Genomic DNA, 24,896 nt, shown 5'->3' with positions numbered 1-24,896 from the left:
GTCAAAGTGCACAAACAGCACTAAAATCCGTCAGTTGAGGTGGCAATTCTGTCAAATTGTCTAAAATTTTGACAACTTTAATTTCGCACAAAAAGTTTTGTTATTAAGTTACATACACGACATATGAGTATAAACATATCAAATATATATATGTATATGTATATGTATATTGGAGGCTATAAATAAATCGGATTCTTATTAAATTTGTATTTACAGGCCGATGCCAGTTTGGGCATGCATGAGCGCGAATATATTCAGGAGTCATTAAGCTATGTCCTGCGCATACAGGAAGTGCAGGAGCGCATTAAATTCGAATTCGTCGAAATACTGTTGGCCTTCATTTCCGGTTGGCTGGTCTTCTATCACACAGCCCACGAACAGGCTGAGGATCATCGCGATTATCTGCAGGATCTGAGGCACAAGGTGCAAAAAGTTAGTATCGAAAGAAATAGAAATCAATATGAATCAATTAATTAACTATCTTTCTTGTCCAAAACAGACGCGTGAAAACTTTGAGGAGGCACGTGAAAAAAGTCACTGAACTGAAGACCAAATATATGGAAAAGCGCACGGTAAGAAACGAAATTAATCAATCCAATTCAAAGAAAATAAATCGAAAGAATTTGTGTTCCGATTGATCTCATATATAAAATTAGTACTCCGATCTTAACAAAAAGTGGTGCTAATGGTGATTTGTCTCCATTTCGAGCCCAAGAGATCGTTCCTAATTATGTCAGCTATGTGTTCTAGTGTTTCGATCGAAAAACTCTACTCTACCTACCGATCTCTTAATCTACCTAAACTATTTAGAATCACATGTTTTCATTGCAATAGCTGTTAAAGTGAATTAGATTGACTCTTAGGAGTCTAATATGTCCTTTGTGAGGGTATACAAAAGAAACTAGCCACTGGAATTGAATAAACGTTGAGCGATAAGTTCATTTGAATCAATTGAACTGAACTCTAATCATTTTAATTTGTGTCCTTGTTTTTTTTTTACAGAAATCTGAGGAGATTTTCACAAAACGTGGCTATCTATTTTTAATGGAAAAGAGTGAGTACAATTTTTTATATTCATAAAGTTTATGAATTGTTGTGACGTTTTCTGTTTTGGTGAAGGGAAATTTATCATTTACCTTTGAATTGAAATTCATGTGACTCGTTTTATTTTTAGTTAGTATTTTGAAAAGGGGAAAATGTTACTAATTTTTGATCTATTTTTTGCATCTTTGTACTATAACTGATCATTCATAATTTGTTTGGTTCCCTCCTTCTCTTTCCTACACTCTCTTCCGTATGCTATTGGTGTCAACTGCAACTACGACTGCGTAACCAACCTACCATATTACACCACAATTTACCACCAAATGCCATTCTCACTACACACACACACACACATACACCGAACTCAACTGACTTTTAACTGCCAAAAAACGTATCTTAGGTTCCCTTCTGAAAATCTCACTTTTAGAGCCATTTAAAGCAACATGGACAAAATACTATTGCACATTCAAGAAGCAGAAACGCGAATTCACGATGCTGCAATTCAATCAGATGAATCACAGCTTCACTCGTCCCGAGGCCCGTGAAGACGAGAAGCTAACCCTATTCTCGTGCCAACGTCGGGCATCAGAGTTTGAGAAACGTTTCTGCTTCGATCTGACATTCAAAGAGAAACCTGGTATTGTCTATACATTTCAAGCTCTGAGCGAAAAGGATCATCGCTCCTGGCTGAGTGCCATGGACGGCACGGAACCGGTAAGTTAAATTAGTTTATCTCAATTAATGGTCAATTAAATTTACATCTCTCCCTCTCTATCTCTTTTAGACCTATCTGGCACCTGGAAAAATGAAGGCCAGCGAGGCGTATCAGTTGGATGAGACTGGATTTATGTTCGTTCGCCGCTGCATTCAGATACTGGAGAGCCGTGGCCTAGAAGACGAAGGCATTTATCGTAAGAGTGGAGTGGGTACCAAAATAAATAAACTCCTTGCCTTGGGCATGGAGCGCAAGGAAACAGATGATGTATTTTGTGATGAAAAGTATCGTGATCTCATGGAGAGCAATACCATTGCCAGTGCCCTGAAAATGTATTTACGCAATCTAAACGAGCCATTGATGACCTATCAATATCACAGTGGTTTCATCGAAGCAGCCAGTAAGTATAATCGATACATTATTGATCGTTGTTGATCCTCTTAACCTATTTTTTGCGAATTCACAGAGAAAGAAAGCCTCAATCAGCGTGTGAATGATGTTCACAAATTAGTCTATAAATTGCCACAACCGAATTTCGAGATGCTCGACATGGTTATCCGGCATTTAACTGAGTGAGTGAAAAATATGAAATAAAAATCTGAATATCTAACAAATAAATCACAAATTTTACAGAGTATCACGAAAATATGAGAAGAATAAGATGTCTGTCTTCAATTTGGGTGTGGTTTTCGGACCAACGCTACTGCGACCGCTGGAGGAGACAGTGGCGGCCATTTTGGACATTAAGTTCAACAATATTGTCATCAATATACTTATTGAAAACTATGAGAGGATCTTCAAGAATGATCCAAGCAGTGCTGTGGTGGTCTCTGGCAATTCTCTGGCCACTGGAACAACTGTGGGTACAGCTGCCAGTGTGGGTAATGTCCATACGATTGGTAGCAGTCCACCTACACGTATGCCACGAGCGTCCCAAGTCAATAAGACGTCATCATCGTCAGGTGTCGGAGGAGGTGGCGGCGGCGGAAGCATTGGACGCAATTCGATGTATTCACCGCAACAGAAAGTCTATCGTGTGGTTACCAAATCAAATTATACAGATTCCACAATGTCATCCAGTTTGCAAAATATTCCAAATGGTATGATCTATGCCCATGGGCCGGCGAGTGCTAGCAGTAGCACTCCACCGGGTGGGACAACAGCCAGTAGCAGCAGCAATGGCGGCGGAGGCGGCTCATCATCTTTGACCATCTCGCCACATGCGACATCCAATGGAGCGCGGCCAGCCCAATTGGGTAGCATCAAGAACTTGCATTCGATGACACAAAGCGACATAAGCGGACGTCGTTCGGGCCCAACATCATCAGCCAGCTCAGATGCGGCAGCAGCGGCTGCCGTGTATGGCATATTGGGCGCCGGCGCCAGCACCAATGGTGGAACGACGCTGCAGGCGCATCATGCCACACCCGCCACAGCTACCAATAGTCTACGTCATGCGGATTATCTAATGGCCACGGCCACACCGGTTACCCAGTCCGCCTCCAGTAGTCACATCTATTCAAATCCCTCTGTTGGCGGCGTCGGCACAGCTAGCAATCGCCTAAGTTTGAACAATGTATCCCCGCCAACGGCTGCAATGCGAAAAGAGCGGCTTATGGGTGGTAATTCTGGCAATGCATCAGGTGCTGGCGGAGGAGGTGGTGGACCACAACAGCATCCGCCTGTACAGCGCAGTCATTTTGGTTATGGCCAAGCCAAGCATTACTCTCCAGTGGCTGCTGCTTCCACATCAAGCTCAAACGAAAGTGTCTGCGATTCACTATCCTCAAACAATGGCCTTGGCGGCGGTGGCGGAAGTGGTGGAGGCATCATAGCTGGCGGCGGTGGTGGTAGTGGGGGAGGTGGTGTAGTAACTGGTAGCGTCAGCAGCGCTAATGTGGCACGTCTTCTAAATACACGTAGCTCCATTGACTATGCTCCAATTGCGACGCAAGCATCCTCTCTATCCACACTCTTGGGTTCCACCTGCGATGATATTGTGACAGCGACTGCGGCTCCCTCAATGATTGGCGGCGCTGGCATGGGCAGTCTAAGTGGCAGTGGTTCCACCAACGAGAGCACCGACTATGCACCCACGAAAATGCATCGCAACCGCGATATAAACCAAATTAAACGGGATCTGTCCACGGGCACAGCGTAAGGAGAATTCAATTGCTTATAAATCGTTCGATAAATCAAAGAATCTGTTTCTTTTTGCAGACGTGTACGAACCCTGTATGCTTGCATGGGCGAAAGCGAAGGCGAACTATCGTTTGAACCGAATCAAATTATAACTAATGGTAAATATAATCTTTCAGTTTGCTTTCCATTCAGGGTAATAATGGTTAAGCAATCGATCGGCCTAAAAGGCAGAATTTGTTCACAAAAGTTTCAGAAATCAATTGATTCAAATCAGCTATAATCAATCAAAATTTGTAAACACTTTCATTGGTGGATATTCCACGTTTCATTCCCGTTGGGAATGGATTCAAAAAGCATAGAAAAAGACCGATTATTTTGCTTAGAAACAGAATATATTGAATAATAATTGAAATTTTCATTTGCAGTGCGTTTCTCTCATGAGCCCGGCTGGTTACAAGGCACACTAAATGGGAAGACAGGACTTATACCCGAGAATTATGTGGAGCATCTGAAGCCTTATCATTAAACCAAAAGGCAATCTTGGCCTCCCTCTCTCTATCTGTCTCTCTCTCTCTCTCTTTTTGTCTGTCTGTCTCCCTTTCTCTTTATCTATCTAACTTATCAGCTCTTTTTCATACTTTACTCCCAGGCCAACCCTCCCTCCCCTCCACCACCAGCAACTGTAAAATTATTGTAAAAAGATCGAAAAACAAAAAAAAAAAAAAATGTATGAAAATAAAAGTTAAACTTAGACGAAGGAGCAAAGAAAATAGAAAGGCAAAAAAAAAAAAAGGAATCCGAGAAAAGCGCAAAAGCAAGTAATGCTTAATATACATATTTACATAGTTTGTTAATTTATACTTAAGAGCTAATATATATATATAAATATTAATGTATATCTGCGTATATATATATACACATACATACTTATATATATAGTAAATACATTTATATATGTATATTTAAAGCTTAATGTGAAGTTTTAAGTCTAAGCCATAAAAGCCACCAGTTTACTTTAGTATGTAATATGTACAACAACAAATTGTTACAACCATATATTAATACACACCAACACACACACACACACACACACACTTAGGAACACGCATATATACATACCAAGAAGATGAAGTAAAACAAGAAATGTATTTTGAATTATATAGATAGATTACATACAGATATATGCATATATATACATACATATATCATAATATGCTTAAGAAGCAGCGTCACAGCAATTTTGTTTATTTAATTTCCCCATTTTGATAGCAGCAACAAACAAACAAACAAACCAACAAACAAACAATATTAACTAAACAAAAATGTAACTAGTTTTGCTGCAATTGAGCAAAGAAACGGCAAGGGTAAATTAATTTATTGTTGTACGCTTGTATTTGTTGCTTAATTATAATTTGAATATTTTTTTTTTTTTTTTTTTATCTGTATACTCTAACTGTATATACATATACAAACATACATACATACATATATGTAAAACTATATACCATATATAATATATATATATTTATATATATTAAAGGAAAAACTATAACTTTAACTGTACATGGCACTCAAAAACACCCATACAACCACCCAAAACAACGCATATGCATACCCAGACCCAGACCGACCCACCTAGACACACACACACACACACACACACACACACATACAAGCGGCAATTAAACAACGCGTAAAGTGAAAAGAGTGAAACAATTTGCATTTACAACGTTTCTTTTATGTTAACAATATTAAAAGAAAAGAAAACGATTAAATATCTATACATTATATACATATATATATATACATACATACGTAACTATATAATCAAATAAATACTGAAACGTATTTTAAAAGCCAGTTTTGATCTTTTATAAACACAAAAATAATGTATTTGTATGTACATAAATAAGTAAACTCAAAGAGAAAAGGAAAACGAAAACGAAAAATTTGTCTTAGCATTCAAAAACAGCATTTAGAATACAACGTACATTCCAAAAAAAAAAAGAGAAAAGAAAACAAAATACACTTTTGTCATTGAAAAAATGTCTCTGATCAAGTGAACAACTATACGAATTGGTTTCCCAAAATGAATTCTTTTATAAATTTAACCCATGAGTATATACCATATATGTGATTTATTTAGTATTTGAATACTAAAATAAAAACTCCTTTTTAGAGCTTTCTTTCATGTCAGTTTTGGTATATGACAAACTTCTCCTTTATTTTTTTTATTAACTTTTATAAGCTTGAAACTTTTGATATATTTCGATTTGAAATATATTTTTTATATCTATATCTATATATCGGCTATGTATCGATTAACCAGAACGTATAGTTTACCATTTGCAATATAAAGATTCCTAAAAGCTGATTGCAAGACTTATTTCGGGTTTTTTTTTTTTTGGTACTTTAGAATATCATCTCATTGTAATCAGATTGAAAACAGTAAATCATATCAAGGATATATATATATATATATATGTATATATATAAAGTACAGCAAAAGATAAATACGCATTTCAGATATACGCATTGTTAGCCCACCAAAAAAACAAAAAAAGTTAATACATTTAACCGCAAAAGTAAACAAGCAAGAATTAAATTCCAATTATTGAGAAACAAAAATGAAAACTATTAAAGCCGCCGCCGCGTCTTATCATTCCATTAATAAAACCGTAAACACACCCTTTATACACCCAACCAATCACTCAACCACCCACCACCCACCACCCACACACACACACACACACACATAGAGAATGCACATTATTAAATAACAAACAAAAATGAAAATAAAACTTAAACTGAAAATAAAACATTTAAATCTATGTACATTTAAACAAAATATTTTTGTTAACATGTTGCCAAAAAAAAAAAAAAAAAAAACAAAAAAAGTAAACAAAACATAAAAAAAAGAAAGAAAATTAATAATATAAAATAAAAGCATATGTATTTATAAAACCTACAAATCAACTGAAAATGAAAACTGTTTTTCAAATTTTTGTATTGAGCAAAGCGGAAAATGGGCCGATATGAATATATATATAAATCATTATAAATTTTCGATTTTATCATCACAAGTTTGTTTGAAGTTGCCAATAAGGCAACTAATTTAACTAATCCAGCTAATCCGACTAGTCCTTATCTACGAATCGTTAACAAATACTTTATAAGATCAGAACCAAAATTAGTTGCAGAACCAAAACGAAGCGTTTCAAATCAGCTTAGAATCTTATTCAGAGATCCAAATGATTTCAATATCCTTCTCATCCTTCAATTTGGTAAGATTTTGTTAGAGCCTCTCCCCATTCCCTTATATGAGATCTAGAGAAGACCATTCTTCTGGTCTATAAAAACTTTTAGGTTTGCTTCAATCAAATTATTTGAGTTTAAAGCTAAAATCAGATAAAATCACATATATTCTTCCCTTGCATTGTCAAGTGTTTGAAGCTATTTCAAAATATTGTAAGCTAAGATATAACTTTTTGAGAAATTTACCAAATTATAGATACAGAAACTTATAACTAATTTAATTCATTAAACCGATTGGTAGGATTTGATGATGTTCTTGGCCCCATAGTGAAGTCAAGCAGTTTTCTTTCTGCTTGCACTGCTTGGAAGTTATGTAGAGAAGACTGCAGCAAAGCTGGAGAACAATTTTCATCTTTGGCCTAAATTTTAGCAATAATTCTGTTTTCTTTTCTGGAATGTTATATATCATTAAAAAGCTACTTCTTTCAACTAGAAACAGCAAATGAAATGGTTTTAAAATTATACATTCCCTTGGCGTTATCTAGCTGAAAAAGCAGCAAACTATAGAAAAAAAAAATCATTTTGTTTTGGAGTCAATTGAATTGCAGGTTTATTTTAATTCTTTGAGCGTTTTTTTTTTGTGGGGCTGTTTTTTTGGTCATTAGTTGTAGTTAATAATGGAAATTCGTGTATAGTATTAGTTATTAACATTCATATTGTTTATAATTCTTGTTTGGCTTGTCCAAACATTTACATTGAAATGGATTTTATCTACGTTAATAATGTGTATGAATGTGGATTTTGGGTGTTTTTTTTTTTTTTTGCTGGTCGGTGGTCGGTGATCGATCGGATCACAATTGCTAATCAATTAACAACATTTAATTCTACATATATATGTAGGTAATAGGTTTAGGTATGGGTATGGGTATGGGTATGGGTATATTGTATTGTATGTATTTCTGCGTTTTGGTTACAGTTTCTGTTGAGCCAGTTCCTCAATGGTGCGAGCATTTGTTAGGGTCACCCACAATGGAGATTGAATGCTGGCCAGCGAGAAGGTATCGCTGGCATCGAGAGACTGTGACTTGCGAATGGGTGGATCCGATCCTTTGGCATCGCCTCGATGACGTTCCCGTTTCGATTGGCGTTTGCCAAAAGCGGCAGCGGCCTCGGATGATTGACCGCCGCCACTGCTGGCGGCTCGCAATTCTTGAAGACGACTCCTTCGCTTGGCCAATGCTGTGGACTGTGAATCTTGGGACGAGTCTCGCATGCTGCCCATTTTCCTTAATTTCGGCGGTTGCAGCAAATGTGTAGATGATGACGACGACGACGGTGACGACGAAGGAGCTGCTTTCTCTAGCATCGGACTCGGACTTGGCAAGGTCGTTAAGGCCGTCTGTTGCTGTTGTTGTTGCTGCTGCTGCTGTTGCTGCTGCTGTGTGGCTAACTGTTAGCTCGATGAAAAGGACATCTTGTAGGTGGATGTGGTGTCCATGGGTGATTCGGGATTTAGGATTTCGGTTTGTGTTTGCTCAACATCGCTGCAACGCTCCTCCAGTACCGTATCCAATTCCAGCGATGTGAAGCCCTGACTTAGGCTTCGTTCAGGACGTAGACTGATAGCTCGCGACGATCGGTAATCTATGCAGAGGCAAAACCAAAACGAAAGAGAGAAGGAAAAAACACAATTTAATTGAATAGTTTAACCACAATCGTTAGTGAATAATGCGAATGGTTCGGTAAAAGTCTCTAAGTAGGCTCAAGTAGTTGGAAAAGCATGTGACAAGAATGTGAATACGTGCAAGTGCCACCAGAAGTTAGTCAAAGAAAATTGCTGAAAATTAGTTACACATACATACATACATAGATCTCAGTGGATGAGACACTAAACTATAGAGATAAGAGATAAGAAAGGCAAAAATTTGTCTAATTTGTTTTATTCTAAATGTGTCTAATTGATTATTTATATCTCCGACTGAAAGATTATGAAATATAGTGATGAATATATTCAACATTCGTTTTGCTATGGAAATACTTAACACTCAAATTGATTTATTCTTTCAAATCTTTATTCAGTTGAACGAAAGAAAAGAGTTTTTGTCATATGCGCATTGATTCGACTACTTTTGAATATTTGTCTGTGTTCGTTTGGCGAGTTTAGAGTAATCAAACTGTATATACTCAGAGTTCCCCATCTAAGTTTGTCAATGATTCAGAATGAATGAATACATTCAGTGATGTAGATTTCAAGTTTTAACCCAAATGAGTGTTCGTTCAGTCAAAAACTTACCCAAATAACTAATTTCATTTTATGCGGACTTTAATACACTTTGCCAAAGTGTTCATGCAGGGTATTAAGAATGTTTTCAATGAATTTTTAAAACTTTTCTTTTTCATCACTTGCCTTTCAATCGCTGTGTGAAAACTGTTTAAATCTGCTTAAATCTTACTACAAAGAACAATTTTGTTTATGCTTGGCTTAAATATAATCGCTTGGTTGGAATCTAACAAACAGTTTTGGCCTTCGAATAGTTTTTTGTTGTTGTTTTATATACATATGTATGTATGTATGTATGTATGTATATTCTTTAGCCCCGGTTGTAATTTGTGTTTTGGTAATTTATGCAAAAGCATGTTGACATAGGTATTTAACGTACATATGTAATTATGTGGGTAGAACCCAAAAACCTCGCAACTTAATCGAAGATAACCGAAAATGAGTTTACTTTGTGGCTGAAAATGTGGTTGAACTTACCACCCCCAACCCCCTTTCGATTCCAATTTCATTGTCATCATCAACATCATCGTCAGCAACGAGAATAACTTAGTTGCCAGGTTTTTGGCACTTACTTCTACACTTGTATATACATACCTCACATTGGTGGGTACAAAATTTATAGTCTTCAGGTTAAAAGTTACAGTTAAAGGCCACATCGAATTGTTAATGCCCTTTAAAAATCACTAGTGGAGCTTCAACTTATCTGAGATTAGAACTAATGATTTTCTTTAATTAGTTGACTTGAGTCATTGAACAACAAGGAATCGGATTGAAGATTTTCAATAAATGGTTGTCACTCAGTTGAGTTAAGTAGTTACTTAGGAGTCGAGTAAATAAGAATTAAAGTTTTAATTTACAGAATGTCTTAAATACGTGAACACCACTGTATGCGTCTTTTCTTTTCAACATGGTTGGCATATAAAGCGGGAAATTTAAAGTTGAGAAAGCTGTTTCGAAACTGTTTTGTGAGGCCCAGAATCTAAAAAATAAAATAACAACTTTTCATCATCGACAAAAGTTTGATTGATCCTTTTGATATAACCCATTTTTATACATACATATATAGTTCCTTATTGTAAAGTTAGTGTAAAGTCTTAAAATTTCTGTCTACATTTCAATGAAGCATTCTAACTACGTAGGGATGTCTACAAACGCCTTTTGAGATTATGGCTTATGAAATAATTCGCTGGGATCAGCAATAAGCCGATATACCATTTTGTAAGGATAAAGGGTATGGAAAATGTAGCTACTCGTAAGTGCGTGCATAAAGTAATGAAATGTTGATACCAGGACGACGGAGTGTCGCAATGCTAAAAAGGCGAGTGGTATATTTATTTTCATTTTTTCCTTTTTTGGTTCCCCTTGCTAGCCTGATGGCATGAGTAGGTGTGCGTGTGTGTGTGTGTGTGTGTGGCAAACGAGGGCAACAAGCGCCCAAAGGTATGCAATGTGCAATGTACAGATGCTGCCGTTGTGTTTGACACATGTAAAATAGCTCACACACATGCATATGTAGACTAGAGTAAGTGTGTGTGTGTGTGTGCGTGTGCGAATGTTCGTGTGCTCCCTTTATTAAGCGGCTGTTTGTGTGTGTGTGGGTGTGTCACAGCAGGCTGCCCGGAGTCGGCTTCCTGTCTCCGAAAGTGGCCAACAATGTTACTAACAACAAAAGTTTTGCCAGCGATTCGTACCTACAATATGTTTAGAATTTTCAGTTTAGAGTTAATAAAGGGTTACTTTATTTCAACAACTGAAAACCACAAAAAAATAAAAAAAAACTTACATAATAATAATAAAAAAACAACAACACAAGTAAATCAACGACAATTAATTGAATTTTTACACTGTCATTTCAAGTGTATAAATGTATTTGAATACCACTTTTAAGGTTTCTACTCTCTGGTATATCTTATATAGTAAGTTCAACCGGCATCAGAATCCGAAATATAGACAGACAAAAAGATATCCATCAATAAGAATAAAAAGCGCATCCTATCCTTTAACATTTGCTTTATGAAAGTTGGTTTTTAATAAAGACAAAAGGACATATATGTTTGGGTCTCTAATGAAGATTCTAAATATGACATTTTGTAGTAAGGTGATAATGTTAATAAAAAACGAGTTGGTCATATAATGTGCTAAAGATTTTGCCATAGAGACGCAAGATTGATAGATGAAGATGTGCAAAAAAAGCAATAGAAAACAATTACACAACATTCAAACTCACTAAGCCTATGTATTGGACTAAATCTGACCAGGCTGACGGCATGGTCCTGCATATCATAGTTACGTCGTCTGTCCCTCTCTCGGGCCAATTTGGCTCGCCGCCGCAGACAACAGATGACAATTAGCGCCAGAATTGGGAAACCAAAGATGCAGGATACAATCGGTATGACAATCGATTCAGGTGAAACTGCAAAACAAAACAAAGGAAACAACAGTTTAATATTTATTTTAAAATGTTAGATAAATTAGTCTGAGTACCAGCTACAAGACCTTTTAGTTGAAATTAGAGCACTTTTTTTTATGATTGGCTTTTGCTCTATAAATTATTTGTTCATTTGTTTCATCATCAGCGCAGATGATTCACGATTTTTACGTATTTCTCCCTGTGAATAGTTCTAGGAAACCAAATTTCTATGAACCCCAATAGGACCAGGAAATCGAGTGAACTTTCTAGCCAAACTATTTCAAAGACCTCATTGAAATTAAGTCAAGTTTTTTTCGCTTTTCATGGGTATTACAAATCTCAAGGACAATTTTTTAAGACAAGTCTTAAAAGGGGCACAAAATGGTTAGTAGCTTGTCCTTTGCTTATCTTTTGTTACCTCATTTGATTGTAGTTATCAACTCAGCAAGTTTCAAAACTAATTATATGTATTGTTCTTAAAATTGTCGTAATGAAACCTATGAGAAATCTTTGCAATCTTTATATATGTATGTACACACTCATATATTCTATGTTATAATATCTACTATATAATTTATGATGGTTATTTTTTTCTTCTGCATTGAAAACTTCCGGGCATAATTAATATGCCACATTTCGTAAATTGTTAATCTTTGCTTTTCGGTGGGTCGGGGAGGGGGTGGTGCTGGAGAGGAAGTAAAGCTGACCCTGTCAGTTGCCTAATTGCTGTGGTCAACCACAAAAATATGCCAAAACAAACTAACAAACGGGCTTAATAATGATTATTTTCATATAAAAACAATATGTTTGTGTTTATAACAATTATAACACCGAAATGTGGGTGACAAAAGGCAGTTGGCTAACTTCTATTCTAGTTCATTATGCCCAACAAATGGCCAACTTGAGGACGTCCAAGCACTTTTGGGTTTTAATTCCATTTTGGGGATAGCCCAAACCACCCGAGCCACCCATTCACTTAATAACCCTTTTTTGAACTAGTTTCTCTTTGGCTTTTGCTTTTTAATTTACATTTACGTAATCCCAGGCTCGTAGGCTGAGCCTCAATTTTCGTTTCAATTTGTCCTTTTTAAGTGATTATCTTGTGACTTTAAGTCGCAAAATCCGAAATTTCCGAGCCTGTCATAAATATGAAAGACAAAATAAAATATCTAGAGATTTGCATGATATGGCATAAAAACTGAAAGCAAGCGAGAGAGAGAGAGAGAGAGAGAGAGAGAGAGGGAGAGGAATAGAGAGTGGGGAATTGGGTCATACTCGTAGACGAGCCCAGCCAAAGTGAGTTTGTGTCTCAGTTTACTCTGTCTTGTCCTGTCCTGCCATGCCCTGCTTGACATTATTAAATCCAATTAACGCCTTTTGAAGTGACAGTTCAAATTTACACATATTGATGGCGTAGACTTTTAGTTTTGATGGCGTCCTTAATTCCAATTCAAGTTGTAATCTCAATGGCACATCACTTACAGGGCAATTGGCGGGGTTGTTCTGCTGACAAAACTTTGTCTCAACCAAGTCTCAATAACTGCTTCGTTTCAACTACCCCGTCCCCATTCGCTCAACCACCCAGCCAGCCAACCGTCCGTGCTGACTCATCAGACAGAAATATTCAATAAATACAATAAAAATAATAATACTTTGGCCTCTCTTTTGCTCGCTATCATCAGGCTCCATCCAACCATCGAGACATTCAGCCATCCATCCATTCATCCATTACCGCAATCGCTACCGCACTTGTAGTGAATCTCTCTCTCTCTCTTCTTCTTGCAATTCTCTAGCATCAGTCAGGCAGTTAGTCATTCAGTCAGACAGTCGGAGAGTCGGGCGAATCAATGAAAATTGAATGTTTGCATATTTGACGTCGAAAACGGAATGCGCTACAAAGGCAAAGAACCTAAAGGACCAAAAAAAAGGGAGCACAAGGAGCAATGTGAAGAATGGAGCGAAAAAAAAACATAGACACACACAAAGACACATACAAACACTTTGGCATTAAGGTGTCTTTACAATGTATATAAATGCTAGGTACATAAATGCCTTTTGAAGTGTTTAAGATAGACAGAAAGAGTGAGAGAGAGAGGTAGAGAGAGACGAAAAAGGAATGCCAAATTTATAGTTTTTAAGCGCATAAAATATTTTTTCTGCAAAATTTTCACTAAATTCTTTGCAATCTCTTACGAACAAACAAAATCGATCTTAAATATTTACTAGAGTATAAAAATATATTAAACTAAAAAGTTTCTCTATAATATTTTACGACTTAACTTGTAGATAGATATGTATCTATCAATCGATAGGTAGATACATAGATACATCAAGATATATCTTAAACATTTATACGGATCATTGCACTAACTTTGTTCTGATTTATTTCACAATTGAAAACATTAACAAATTGCCAAAAGAAAAAAAGAATGAAATCAAGAATGAAATCAACAACAACAACAACAATCAAACAACAGATACTTTATCTACCATACGCGAGTTTTATTGAAAACAAAACAAAGCAACAAAATTCAAAGAAAAAATGGTGAGTGGAAAATACTTTTGGCATTGTAAAGGGAACCGACCCGAGAGGTCCAAGTGGAATGAATGCATTGTTAAATTATCAATGATGCCTGAAGAGGCAAAACTTCATTCACTCTTCATTCGTGTAACACGAATTTTATCGGATGAATTTACGCAATTTTTTTCTCGTTTTTCTGTTGTCTACTTCCCTTTGTTGTTATTGCCGCACAGTGGCTTGTTCCATTATAAATGTGAATACTTTAAAGAATGGGCGAAATTTTTGGATTATAATGACGCGTCAGCTAATTGTAGGCTGCCATAGATCTTCGGGGACAGGTCATTAGTCCATGTCAAGGCTAAGTCAAGGCAAGTCCAGTGGTTGGTAAATTTTTGAGACGCCTAATTAGTTGGCTCTTCTAGAGTTAATTTAATGCCTTTGCCCACTCAGTCGAATGTCTAAATGGCATTTTAGAAAATAGATGTTTTTAAAAGTAAATTTCGCCTTTGTCCTTGGTTAGAGGGGGAATTCAAAAGGACTCTCGAGTCAATTTAGTATTTGTTTTCTTAGTTTTCGAAAGGTCTTTCCATCATCTTAATGGTTGATTTAATTAATTAATCTGATATATATTTCTTATTGGATTGGATAACCTTTTGCATATATGATATAGAATTTTAAATATTGATCTTAAAAACGAATTCTGAAACAAAAATCTAGTCACACTGTGAGTCGCTGAGGCTAAAGTTGAAGCTGATGTTGTTGCCATTGCTGTTGATGTGAATTGAAATGTACAAGTTTGTTAGCGTTGGCAAAAAGTTGTCTTTCGCTTTTTCTTTTCTTTTTATACACACATACTATGTATATGTATGTATGTGTAACAGCCACCAAGCCATAGGATAATTCCCCTACCATTCCTAGCCTATCCGTATGGCAGGGCATACTCTGGTTACACCCACAGGCCATTAAAAGCGTTGACATTGATGTCCTTGTTGGAGATGGCAACGAATTGGGTATTTTTTTTTGCTTCTTTTCTTTATCTCTTTTTGTTAATTCTGCAACTCCGACTTTGAGTTCTACTCTAATTGTTTCCAAATTGGTTCAAACCAACTTAATCTATATAGATGCTGAAGAGGGCTGTGTCTGTGTGAGCGCCCGAAAGTGTGAGTGTTGTGTGGCATCATGTAAATTAGGGCCACTTAATTGAAGCTGGCAAATGACCTGATTGTTGTTGTTGTTGTATTTCTTGGTAATTGTGATTCTGATTTGATTATTGAAAGCAAGTTATCTAAACAACGATGAGTGACAACTGACAACTGAGACTGCAGCCTAATCACTAATTAGCCAACCCCTCCCCATCCAAAACAGGGGCACAAAGAAAGAAGTAATCTTAACTCCAGTCGCTAAACGAAGATTTAATTGAACTAAAGCCCAAGTCAATTTATGAACTTGAGGCGCTGATTAGACTTAGTGAATTAAACTTATTAAATTTTGTGTACATAATTTAACCAGGATTTAAGCCCATTTCAGTTTCAATTAATTAGAAAAATATCTCCCAGAAAAGACTAGAGACTAATTTATGCAAACTGCAACTTTGTGTGACAATTCTTAAGTAAATAAATTCTTCATATTTTTGTAGATTCGCCCTCGCCTTCCCCTCTAACCAATTAAGGCAACTATGTTGCGACAATGTTAATGACTCCCCTAAAAGACAAGCGACAACTAAAGTTTTTCATTAACTTATCGAGTAAATGAAATACATTTTTTCATTTATTTGGGGCTGTGAGTCCCCAAAAAAGTATGCTATACTTTTAGAGATATATACTACCACTGCTTTAGTCATCCCGTATATTGAGAGGTAATTGTTAAAGGTCCCTTTTTGGGATTTCAACTCACCCGTTGGATAGACCACAATTGTTGGGGTTCGATTTTTATTGCCCGCTGCAATAAATGTGGCCACTGTCTGGGCCTGGAATGTGGCGGCCATGCTACTGGTTGCCGTTGTTGGTAGTGTTGTTGCCACCGTTGTTGGCAGCTGTGTAACGGCACTGGACAATATATGGCTGGCTGTTGTATTGTAAGCAGAGGAGGATGCCGCAAAAGAGATGGAGGAGGAGGTGGAGGACTCAATGAAACCGCTCAGATTGCCACCGCCGCCGCTAGGACTACTTATGGGCGGCAGATCGTTAAATACATTTGTGATATTCGTTGGTATATCCGTTTCCGTTGCAGCACCCAAACCGCTGCCCGTTTGTAGTAAAAGTGCCAAATGTGAAGCTGCTGGATTGATTCCGGCCATTGTATGATTTAGTAATGTCTTCATATTACCCGTTGTGGCCTGTATTAGGTTTTTGCTGCGACGTTTTGTTGTTTCATCCATTGTTGTTGTTGTTGTTGTTTTGATCATATTGTTTAATAACTTTCAATCATATTTGCACATATGCATACATACATATATAGCAGGAAACATTTCTCTATTATATTTTTGGTTTGTTGGCTTTCTAGGACACACTATGGTTAGGAGAGAAGGAAGGCATCCAAAATGCCTTCATTAAACATAGACGAAAGGACGGGGGAAGGCAATATCCAATCCAATCGTAACGAATCGAATTGAATTGCCCGCCTTGCGAGACCGCCTTTTAGCCACCAGGGAGACACACAATTAAATGGCCAAGCACGAACCGTTTTTTCTATTTCTATTTCCTTCCTCTGTCCCCTTCTTTCTCTCTATTGTGTGTGCATGTGTGTATGTGTGTGTGTGTGTGGAGGCGAATTGTATGCGTGTTAGTCCATTCAAATGTTGAGCATTGTTTGACACTTTTTTTTTGTTTTGAAATTCACACAAAAGAAAAAAAATATATATTCACTTAATAACATTTATATATTTTTTTTCAATAAACTTCACTTAGTTCTTGGCTTACTGTGATCAGTTCCACGAACTTTTTGAGCTAACCTCGCTTACAGTACACGCACAACGCGTATATCGGTACAAGAATAATGATTCTTGTCCTGCCAAGGCTTCTGCCACGCGTCGTTGTTGCCGTCGCTTTGGGCCCATCGCTCCGATGGCAAACGCTTTTATACTGGCCAAGCACTTTAAGAGACAATTTCCCCAGAATGAATTTCCCAACCACACAAAATGGAAATGGAAAATGTTGGAAATCTGCCAGATTCCACTGACCATATAGGAAATTTACTCTTTGCTTACTGCGAGTCGCAAAGACTCAAAATATTGTTGAGTTTTTGCAAGAAACATTTCTTTTCAATCAAGGATTTATTATTTTTATTTTAAGTACTTACTACAAGCAGAAGACTTATTAATTAATGTGTTAGTCATTTGTTACTAGAAAATTGATTAAAAATCGTTCCTTTTGATTTGCTTTCGTTTAAATTGGTAAACTCTAGAACGTATTAAAGAAAGACCAAACGAGCAATCCTCTTATTTTAGAGGTCCTTTAACAATTTTGTCACAAGAAAATGTACGATTTTAGGTCAAATTATTTTGATTTTTACTTAAAACTTTTTCCATTTATTTAGTTAATGGTAAAAGAGAATTTATTAATGACCTAGATTGCTTATTTACTGTCTAATTTCCTTATGGGATACCCTTTTTAGACATGCCTTAACCAATTGGGAATTATAAAAAAGGCTGACAATCAGAAAACTGAGCCAAATTTAAATACGTCTGCCATTCTTATAATTATATGAAAAAATCACTAAAAAAAACTTAAAACATTAAGCTAGAGTTAAAAAAAAAAGAGAAAGAGAAAGCAAAGCAAACTGAATTATACTATATTTTTTGTGGGCAGAGTATATTGAAATCAGTTTTGAAATTGAATAAAAAAAATCCTTTTTACGGTAATACTTGAACAATATGGGTCAAATCATTGACGCGTTTCAGAAAACGTGGCCCGTGCCTACTTGATGAATTTAGAATGTGCTGGTTGATTGAATCGAATCGAAACAAGAAAGAAAAAAATAAAAACCAAACCACCGAAATAACGCGCGAGAGAGAGAGAAAGTGTGAGTAGAGGGTAAAAGGAAAAACAATTTCAATATCAATCGTATTGGCAGGATGCTATTATGCAGCTGTTGATGGATATTGCTGGCCTTGGTCGTCGTCGTCGTCGTCGTCGATTGGTTTTGGCGTGATTAAAACATTGCATTTAATGAGCCACAATATTGTACAGAATGCTGATGGGGGAAGAGGGGGGATGTCATGTCATTGAAGTGACGCGGACAATTGGATGATGTCAAATTTATGTTGTTTAGATTTTTTTTTTTTTGGGGAAAAAAACTGAATATGAAATTGAAAAGGAAAACGGAAAATGTGCAATGCAATCAATTAAAATGTATAAATGCAAGCAGAAGTATAAAAGGCAAAGTCAAACAACTACAAAAACACACCGAAAACTAGAGTGGACGTCAGCAGCATTGGATAGAGTTAGTTGTTGTTGGAGGGGGCAAGAAGTGGAAGCCTGGGCTTACAAAATTCAATTGCATTTATGTGCATATATGTATATATGTATGTATATGTATGCAATGCAAATGCTTTTAGCACCAAAGGTAAACCTAATAGAGTTGTTTCGGACCTAACCAAAATAGATCCAGGCCTTCAATATGAATTAAATCTGCCTCCCTCTTTCTCTCTTTCTCTCTCTCATATTGTTTTTTGTGTATGCAAATATGTTTCTCCATATGCTATTTCTTCATTCAGTCTTACCAATCGATAAGAATATGAAATTCAGTTAATAAACATGATTAACAAACGAACTCAAATAAGTGGAAATCAAAGTTAAATATTTCTAATAATTAATAGATGATATATTCAGCATTTAAAGAGCACTTAGCGGCCTATTTATGACCATTATGTATAGGTATTACAAATCAGAATATCTGAAACAAATAATACAGGTTCTAATGGTAGAGGCTAGCTTTGGTAGTTCCTGAAATTTATTATTTACGAACAGATACAAATGGATCAAGACACTACAAATTCTGAGTTATATATTACATCAATTGTTGGCCATTTAAATAGACTCTTTAAACTAGCTTATAATATTAAGAATACTTATCTAGGATATAAGTTTAAGTACTTAATTTCTAGGTCCAACTTATGAGTTGAATACAGGAGGAAAATGTAAACTAGATATACTTATTAAAAAAACTAAACTAATGAGATAAATTCTTACTTCCAATGATTTTTCCATTTGAATTCTAACTTAGGATGTTCTTTTATTTATTATTTTTAGCTCTAGGAGGGATAATTGGGGTTAGTCTTTTACAGTTTTATAATTGAATTATTGGAAATTCAAATAAACAATATTTAATCTAGAATAGTTATAGCCTAAAAAGCTAATGATTTAAAGGGTCAGCAGACTTTAGTTGAATTTCCCTTTTTCAAATGTGAAATTTTATATAACACTTTTATCGAAAGCTATTTCAATCCTTACCCTAAGCTTTTATCCAATGAAACTTTAAAGAAACTTTTTGGAGATTTTTTGTCTTCTAAAGTTTTAAAAATTTTACTCAAGCTTTAGAAGTTGAGTGTAGATAACTTATCCGAGTGAATTTTCCAACAAAGATAAATTGAAAATGAGTGAATTTTCTTTTAACGAATGTCTCGAAAAGCACGTCTACAGAACTTTCCGTAAAAGTCTCCGTTTTAAGCTTGCTCTGTCGATGCTATACTAAAATATAACAAAGATGCATATCTATTATACAATATAACATAAACTGATTTGAATGAACAGAAATGAAGTTTGATTCATAAAACCGGGAACACTTAAAAAGACAAATTGATTTTCAATAGGTTTCAGGTCAGTCAGATTGGATTTCTTAAAAGATAAACCATTTTATTGACTTAAGAGTGATTAAGCGAAACAAACCCTAGAGTTAAAGAATGACTGAATCGTCGAATGGTTAAGCCCATTTCTCTTCCACGCAGAGTTCATCACTTTTTGGGGTCATTCAACTCTTTCATTTCATTTTTGCTGAATTGAATTTAAAGAAATTTTTCCGCAATGCTAAGAAAACTTGTGAATACAAGTGTGCTTTGATTTTTCTGTCTTAAAGTTAACAAAAACAAAAAAAGGGTAACCTATGGAATGTTGAGCATGAATTATCAGTGTTAACTTGAATGCTTTACTTTGTAAGGCATTTTGCTTTCTAAACAAAAAATTATTTAAATTAAATATAAAATATTCTAAAATTATGGTAAGTATTGAGTAACTTTTGCAGTTTTCTTCGAAAATAAGTGTGTTAACCTTTAGCATATTTGGATTTACGTGGCATTATTAATGGCCATTGTCATTATTGGCGAAGCCATTGAAAATAATAGTTCAAGCAATCGAATGGACTTTGGATGGCAAGTTTCTGTGAGTCCTGTGAATTCATCTAAGCCAAATAACACCCAAAATATTCGCGAAAAGACCAACACCCATAACAATCAGGGAATGTTGCATGTTTTGTTTTATATTCAAGAGAAAGTCAGCCAACTGAGGGAGACGCTTCGAAAGTTGAACAAGATGTACAATTCAAGCAATGAGAGCTTTAACAATAATACTGGAAAATCGAATTTAAATTCAAAAAATACGAAATACGAACGTAAGACATTTTCATCGGCATACAAGCGACTGTTGTCGGCACTTAAAGCCAGAATGTTTTCCTATGACCTGATGGATCTGGTTCAGAAAATGACCAATAAGAATCTCAATGATACCAAAATTTTCGATCCATTCTTTGGTCTTCACACTCAGAATCAAAACTTCCAAACGATTGCATCACTACCATATCTAAGAAACATGGGTCAACCAATTGGAGCAAACATCATTATGACGTTCTATATACCCGAATGGTCATTCAACACAACCATATCAGTTATTTAAAGGTGGGGGGAGGGGCAGATATATCAAGATATTTGTTTTTATTGTCAACATACGCATACATTTATAACATTAATACAACTTTAAACTCTTGTTAATGAGGAAGAATAACAAACGAAAAAAATGTTCTTATCTTATTTCTATCGAGAGAATTGCCTAGGAAAGGAAAACAAAGTACACATTGCTCTTATCTATATTGTGGACACGAACTCGCTTGGTGCCATCCTCTCCAGGAACATCCACACTTATAACCGTGTTGTTGGGGGCACTCCCGTCAGTTGTCACGCCTGTAGATGAGATTTTCGGCGCAGGGTCAGCCTGTAAGGCATTCGAAGTCGAATTATCCGATGTGGGTACATTTGAGGCCGATAATGCACTGCTATCAGGCTTCACAGTCGTGTTAGCGGGAAGTTCTACATTTGCAACGAACCGAGTGACTGATACGGGATCCTTTGCGGTTGTGTTGTTCGCCGGAGCTTCTGTGGTCGTATTGTAAACAGGAGTAGTGGCATACGAAATAGAATATACGGTAGTATCAGGTTTAACTGTTGTGACGGGCTTCACGGTCGTGTTAGCGGGAAGTTCTACATTTGCAACGAACCGAGTGACTGATACGGGATCCTTTGCGGTTGTGTTGTTCGCCGGAGCTTCTGTGGTCGTATTGTAAACAGGAGTGGTAGCATACGAAGTAGAATACACGGTAGTATCAGGTTTAACTGTTGTGTCGGGCTTCACAGTCGTGTTAGCGGGAAGTTCTACATTTGCAACGAATCGAGTGGGTGATACGGGATTCTTTACGGTTGTGTTGTTCGCCGGAGCTTCAGTGGTCGTATTGTAAGCAGGAGTGGTAGCATACGAAGTAGAATACACGGCAGTAACAGGTTTAACTGTTGTGTCGGGCTTCACAGTCGTGTTAGCGGGAAGTTCTACATTTGCAACGAACCGAGTGACTGATACGGGATCCTTTGCGGTTGTGTTGTTCGCCGGAGCTTCTGTGGTCGTATTGTAAACAGGAGTGGTAGCATACGAAGTAGAATACACGGTAGTATCAGGTTTAACTGTTGTGTTGGGCTTGACGGTCGTGTTAGCGGGTAGTTCTACATTTGCAACGAATCGAGTGGGTGAAACGGGATTGTTTACGGTTGTGTTGTTCGCCGGAGCTTCAGTGGTCGTATTGTAAACAGGAGTAGTGGCATACGAAGTAGAATATACAGTAGTATCAGGTTTAACTGTTGTGACGGGCTTCACGGTCGTGTTAGCGGGTAGTTCTACATTTGCAACGAATCGAGTGGGTGATACGGGATTCTTTACGGTTGTGTTGTTCGCCGGAGCTTCAGTGGTCGTATTGTAAACAGGAGTAGTGGCATACGAAGTAGAATACACGGTAGTATCAGGTTTAACTGTTGTGTTGGGCTTGACGGTCGTGTTAGCGGGTAGTTCTACATTTGCAACGAATCGAGTGGGTGATACGGGATTCTTTACGGTTGTGTTGTTCGCCGGAGCTTCAGTGGTCGTATTGTAAACAGGAGTAGTGGCATACGAAGTAGAATATACGGTAGTATCAGGTTTAACTGTTGTGACGGGCTTCACGGTCGTGTTAGCGGGTAGTTCTACATTTGCAACGAATCGAGTGGGTGATACGGGATTCTTTACGGTTGTGTTGTTCGCCGGAGCTTCAGTGGTTGTATTGTAAACAGGAGTAGTGGCATACGAAGTAGAATATACGGTAGTATCAGGTTTAACTGTTGTGACGGGCTTCACGGTCGTGTTAGCGGGTAGTTCTACATTTGCAACGAATCGAGTGGGTGATACGGGATTCTTTACGGTTGTGTTGTTCGCCGGAGCTTCAGTGGTCGTATTGTAAACAGGAGTAGTGGCATACGAAGTAGAATATACGGTAGTATCAGGTTTAACTGTTGTGACGGACTTCACGGTCGTGTTAGCGGGTAGTTCTACATTTGCAACGAATCGAGTGGGTGATACGGGATTCTTTACGGTTGTGTTGTTCGCCGGAGCTTCAGTGGTCGTATTGTAAGCAGGAGTGGTAGCATACGAAGTAGAATACACGGCAGTAACAGGTTTAACTGTTGTGTCGGGCTTCACAGTCGTGTTAGCGGGAAGTTCTACATTTGCAACGAACCGAGTGACTGATACGGGATCCTTTGCGGTTGTGTTGTTCGCCGGAGCTTCTGTGGTCGTATTGTAAACAGGAGTAGTGGCATACGAAGTAGAATATACGGTAGTATCAGGTTTAACTGTTGTGACGGGCTTCACGGTCGTGTTAGCGGGAAGTTCTACATTTGCAACGAACCGAGTGACTGATACGGGATCCTTTGCGGTTGTGTTGTTCGCCGGAGCTTCTGTGGTCGTATTGTAAACAGGAGTGGTAGCATACGAAGTAGAATACACGGTAGTATCAGGTTTAACTGTTGTGTTGGGCTTGACGGTCGTGTTAGCGGGTAGTTCTACATTTGCGGCAAAACGCTGAACTGATGGTGCTTTAGTTGCGGTCGTGCTTTCAAATGACTGCGTTGTTGCAGTTGTTAGTGTTGGGTAAGTGCTTGAAACACTGCTTGGATTAGGTTCATCGGTTACGACATTAACCCTCGCTATATTTTCCACTATTCGCACTGGAGTGACTTTGGTAGACTCTGTTGTTGTGGTTGGCGTTTCTGTGGTCGCGTTAGTCGTTGTTGTAGTGCCTTGCGTTGTAGTTGTTGTGGGCGCTGGCGTTGTAGTAGTCGTTGTTGTAGAGGGCTGTGTAGTTGTTGTTGTGGTAGCTGGCATTGTCGTAGTTGTAGTGTTTATCTGATATGTGGGTGTTGTATTATTATATATAGGGTTGTAGGATTGTCGCTGGGGACTTGTATAAGAGGACTGGCTTTCGATCGCCTGTGGATATCCGTAACCGTACGGAGAGGGCTGCCAGTTATAAGGTCCCCTGTGTGGCTCCATTAGTGATGGAGGTGGATTTATTGCATAGGGATCCCAGGCAGGCTCTTGATAAACATATGCGCCCTTTGGTGAGTATGCAGCAGGCAACTTACTCTCACAAGTGCTCAGATGCTCCAGTTTCCAGGCTAAAATGAGAATGTGCATATGCATATCAAGCAGTTGTTCAGAGGGTATATGTAATTAAGGCTGCTTACGATATTCGGTATGGCAAATTGCATGTAAAAGTTGACAGTAATTTGGGAATGTTCGTCTCGTTGGACCGATGGCCGCACACACAGGCGTATAGTCATCCGTGCATGATTGAGGGCAATCGTTACATTCTCCATTATAAATGACATCCCACTCTGCAAATGCATTTCAAAATATTAAAATGTAATGATCTTCAAGCCGGATCGCATGCTTTGCACTTACTTATTTGGTCCACGCAACTATAGTAACGAGCCTCACATTCACTTGCAAAGTTTCTTAGATATTTGCGGTCATTCATGTGCGAATAGCCAACGGCACAGACTTTATCCTCCTCCTGGGCAGGCTGACAGCGTATATAATAACCGCATGGCGAAAAGGGATTATAATGGCTACTTCCATATCCCTGACCATATCCATAACTCCATGCATGTGTGGCGAACAATAAGAATCCAATGAAATAGTAAATTGTAGACATTTTGAGAACGGTTTGTAGCCAATTGGTT

General features: G+C 37.3%; 3 protein-coding genes across 3 annotated transcripts in view; 1 reads left to right on the top strand and 2 right to left on the bottom strand.

Annotated features, from left to right (window-relative positions):
- Graf (GTPase regulator associated with FAK) overlaps positions 1-6,720 on the top strand; it is a 59,340-nt gene extending 52,620 nt beyond the window's left edge. Inside the window, 10 exon segments of the mRNA XM_068299894.1 lie at positions 217-432; positions 500-529; positions 531-572; positions 1,003-1,054; positions 1,472-1,758; positions 1,829-2,159; positions 2,226-2,331; positions 2,393-3,916; positions 3,980-4,059; positions 4,327-6,720. Of these exon segments, the coding sequence (XP_068155995.1) occupies positions 217-432; positions 500-529; positions 531-572; positions 1,003-1,054; positions 1,472-1,758; positions 1,829-2,159; positions 2,226-2,331; positions 2,393-3,916; positions 3,980-4,059; positions 4,327-4,427 (2,769 nt within the window). The 3' untranslated portion in view covers positions 4,428-6,720.
- Positions 6,721-7,750: 1,030 nt separating this feature from the next.
- LOC137586589 (uncharacterized) lies at positions 7,751-17,403 on the bottom strand. Its single transcript, XM_068302683.1, is given in 3 exon segments — positions 7,751-8,800; positions 11,665-11,850; positions 16,262-17,403. Coding segments are annotated over 3 exon segments (1,371 nt in total). The 5' UTR covers positions 16,773-17,403; the 3' UTR covers positions 7,751-8,126.
- A 3,870-nt stretch (positions 17,404-21,273) lies between these two features.
- On the bottom strand, positions 21,274-24,895 carry LOC137571908 (mucin-2). Its single transcript, XM_068283616.1, has 3 exons — positions 24,616-24,895; positions 24,399-24,548; positions 21,274-24,329 (listed from the first exon to the last, which is right to left on the bottom strand). The coding sequence occupies exons 1-3, from the start codon at positions 24,866-24,868 to the stop codon at positions 21,406-21,408; spliced, it is 3,327 nt and encodes a 1,108-aa protein (XP_068139717.1). The 5' UTR covers positions 24,869-24,895; the 3' UTR covers positions 21,274-21,405.
- Between the last annotated feature and the right edge of the window lies 1 nt (position 24,896).

This window comes from Drosophila tropicalis, unplaced genomic scaffold, assembly GCF_018151085.1.
Source record: "Drosophila tropicalis isolate 14030-0801.00 unplaced genomic scaffold, ASM1815108v1 contig_158, whole genome shotgun sequence".
In the NCBI taxonomy this organism is placed as follows: domain Eukaryota; kingdom Metazoa; phylum Arthropoda; class Insecta; order Diptera; family Drosophilidae; genus Drosophila; species Drosophila tropicalis.
This window is presented reverse-complemented; position numbering and strand designations above follow the sequence as displayed.

Coding starts and splice junctions, on each gene's coding strand:
- LOC137571908 (XM_068283616.1), bottom strand. CDS start 24,868: ATGTCTACAATTTACTATTTCATTGGATTCTTATTGTTCGCCACACAT. Junction 24,549..24,615: donor TAGTTGCGTGGACCAAATAA/GTAAGTGCAAAG, acceptor ATGCATTTGCAG/AGTGGGATGTCATTTATAAT. Junction 24,330..24,398: donor AATTTGCCATACCGAATATC/GTAAGCAGCCTT, acceptor TTCTCATTTTAG/CCTGGAAACTGGAGCATCTG.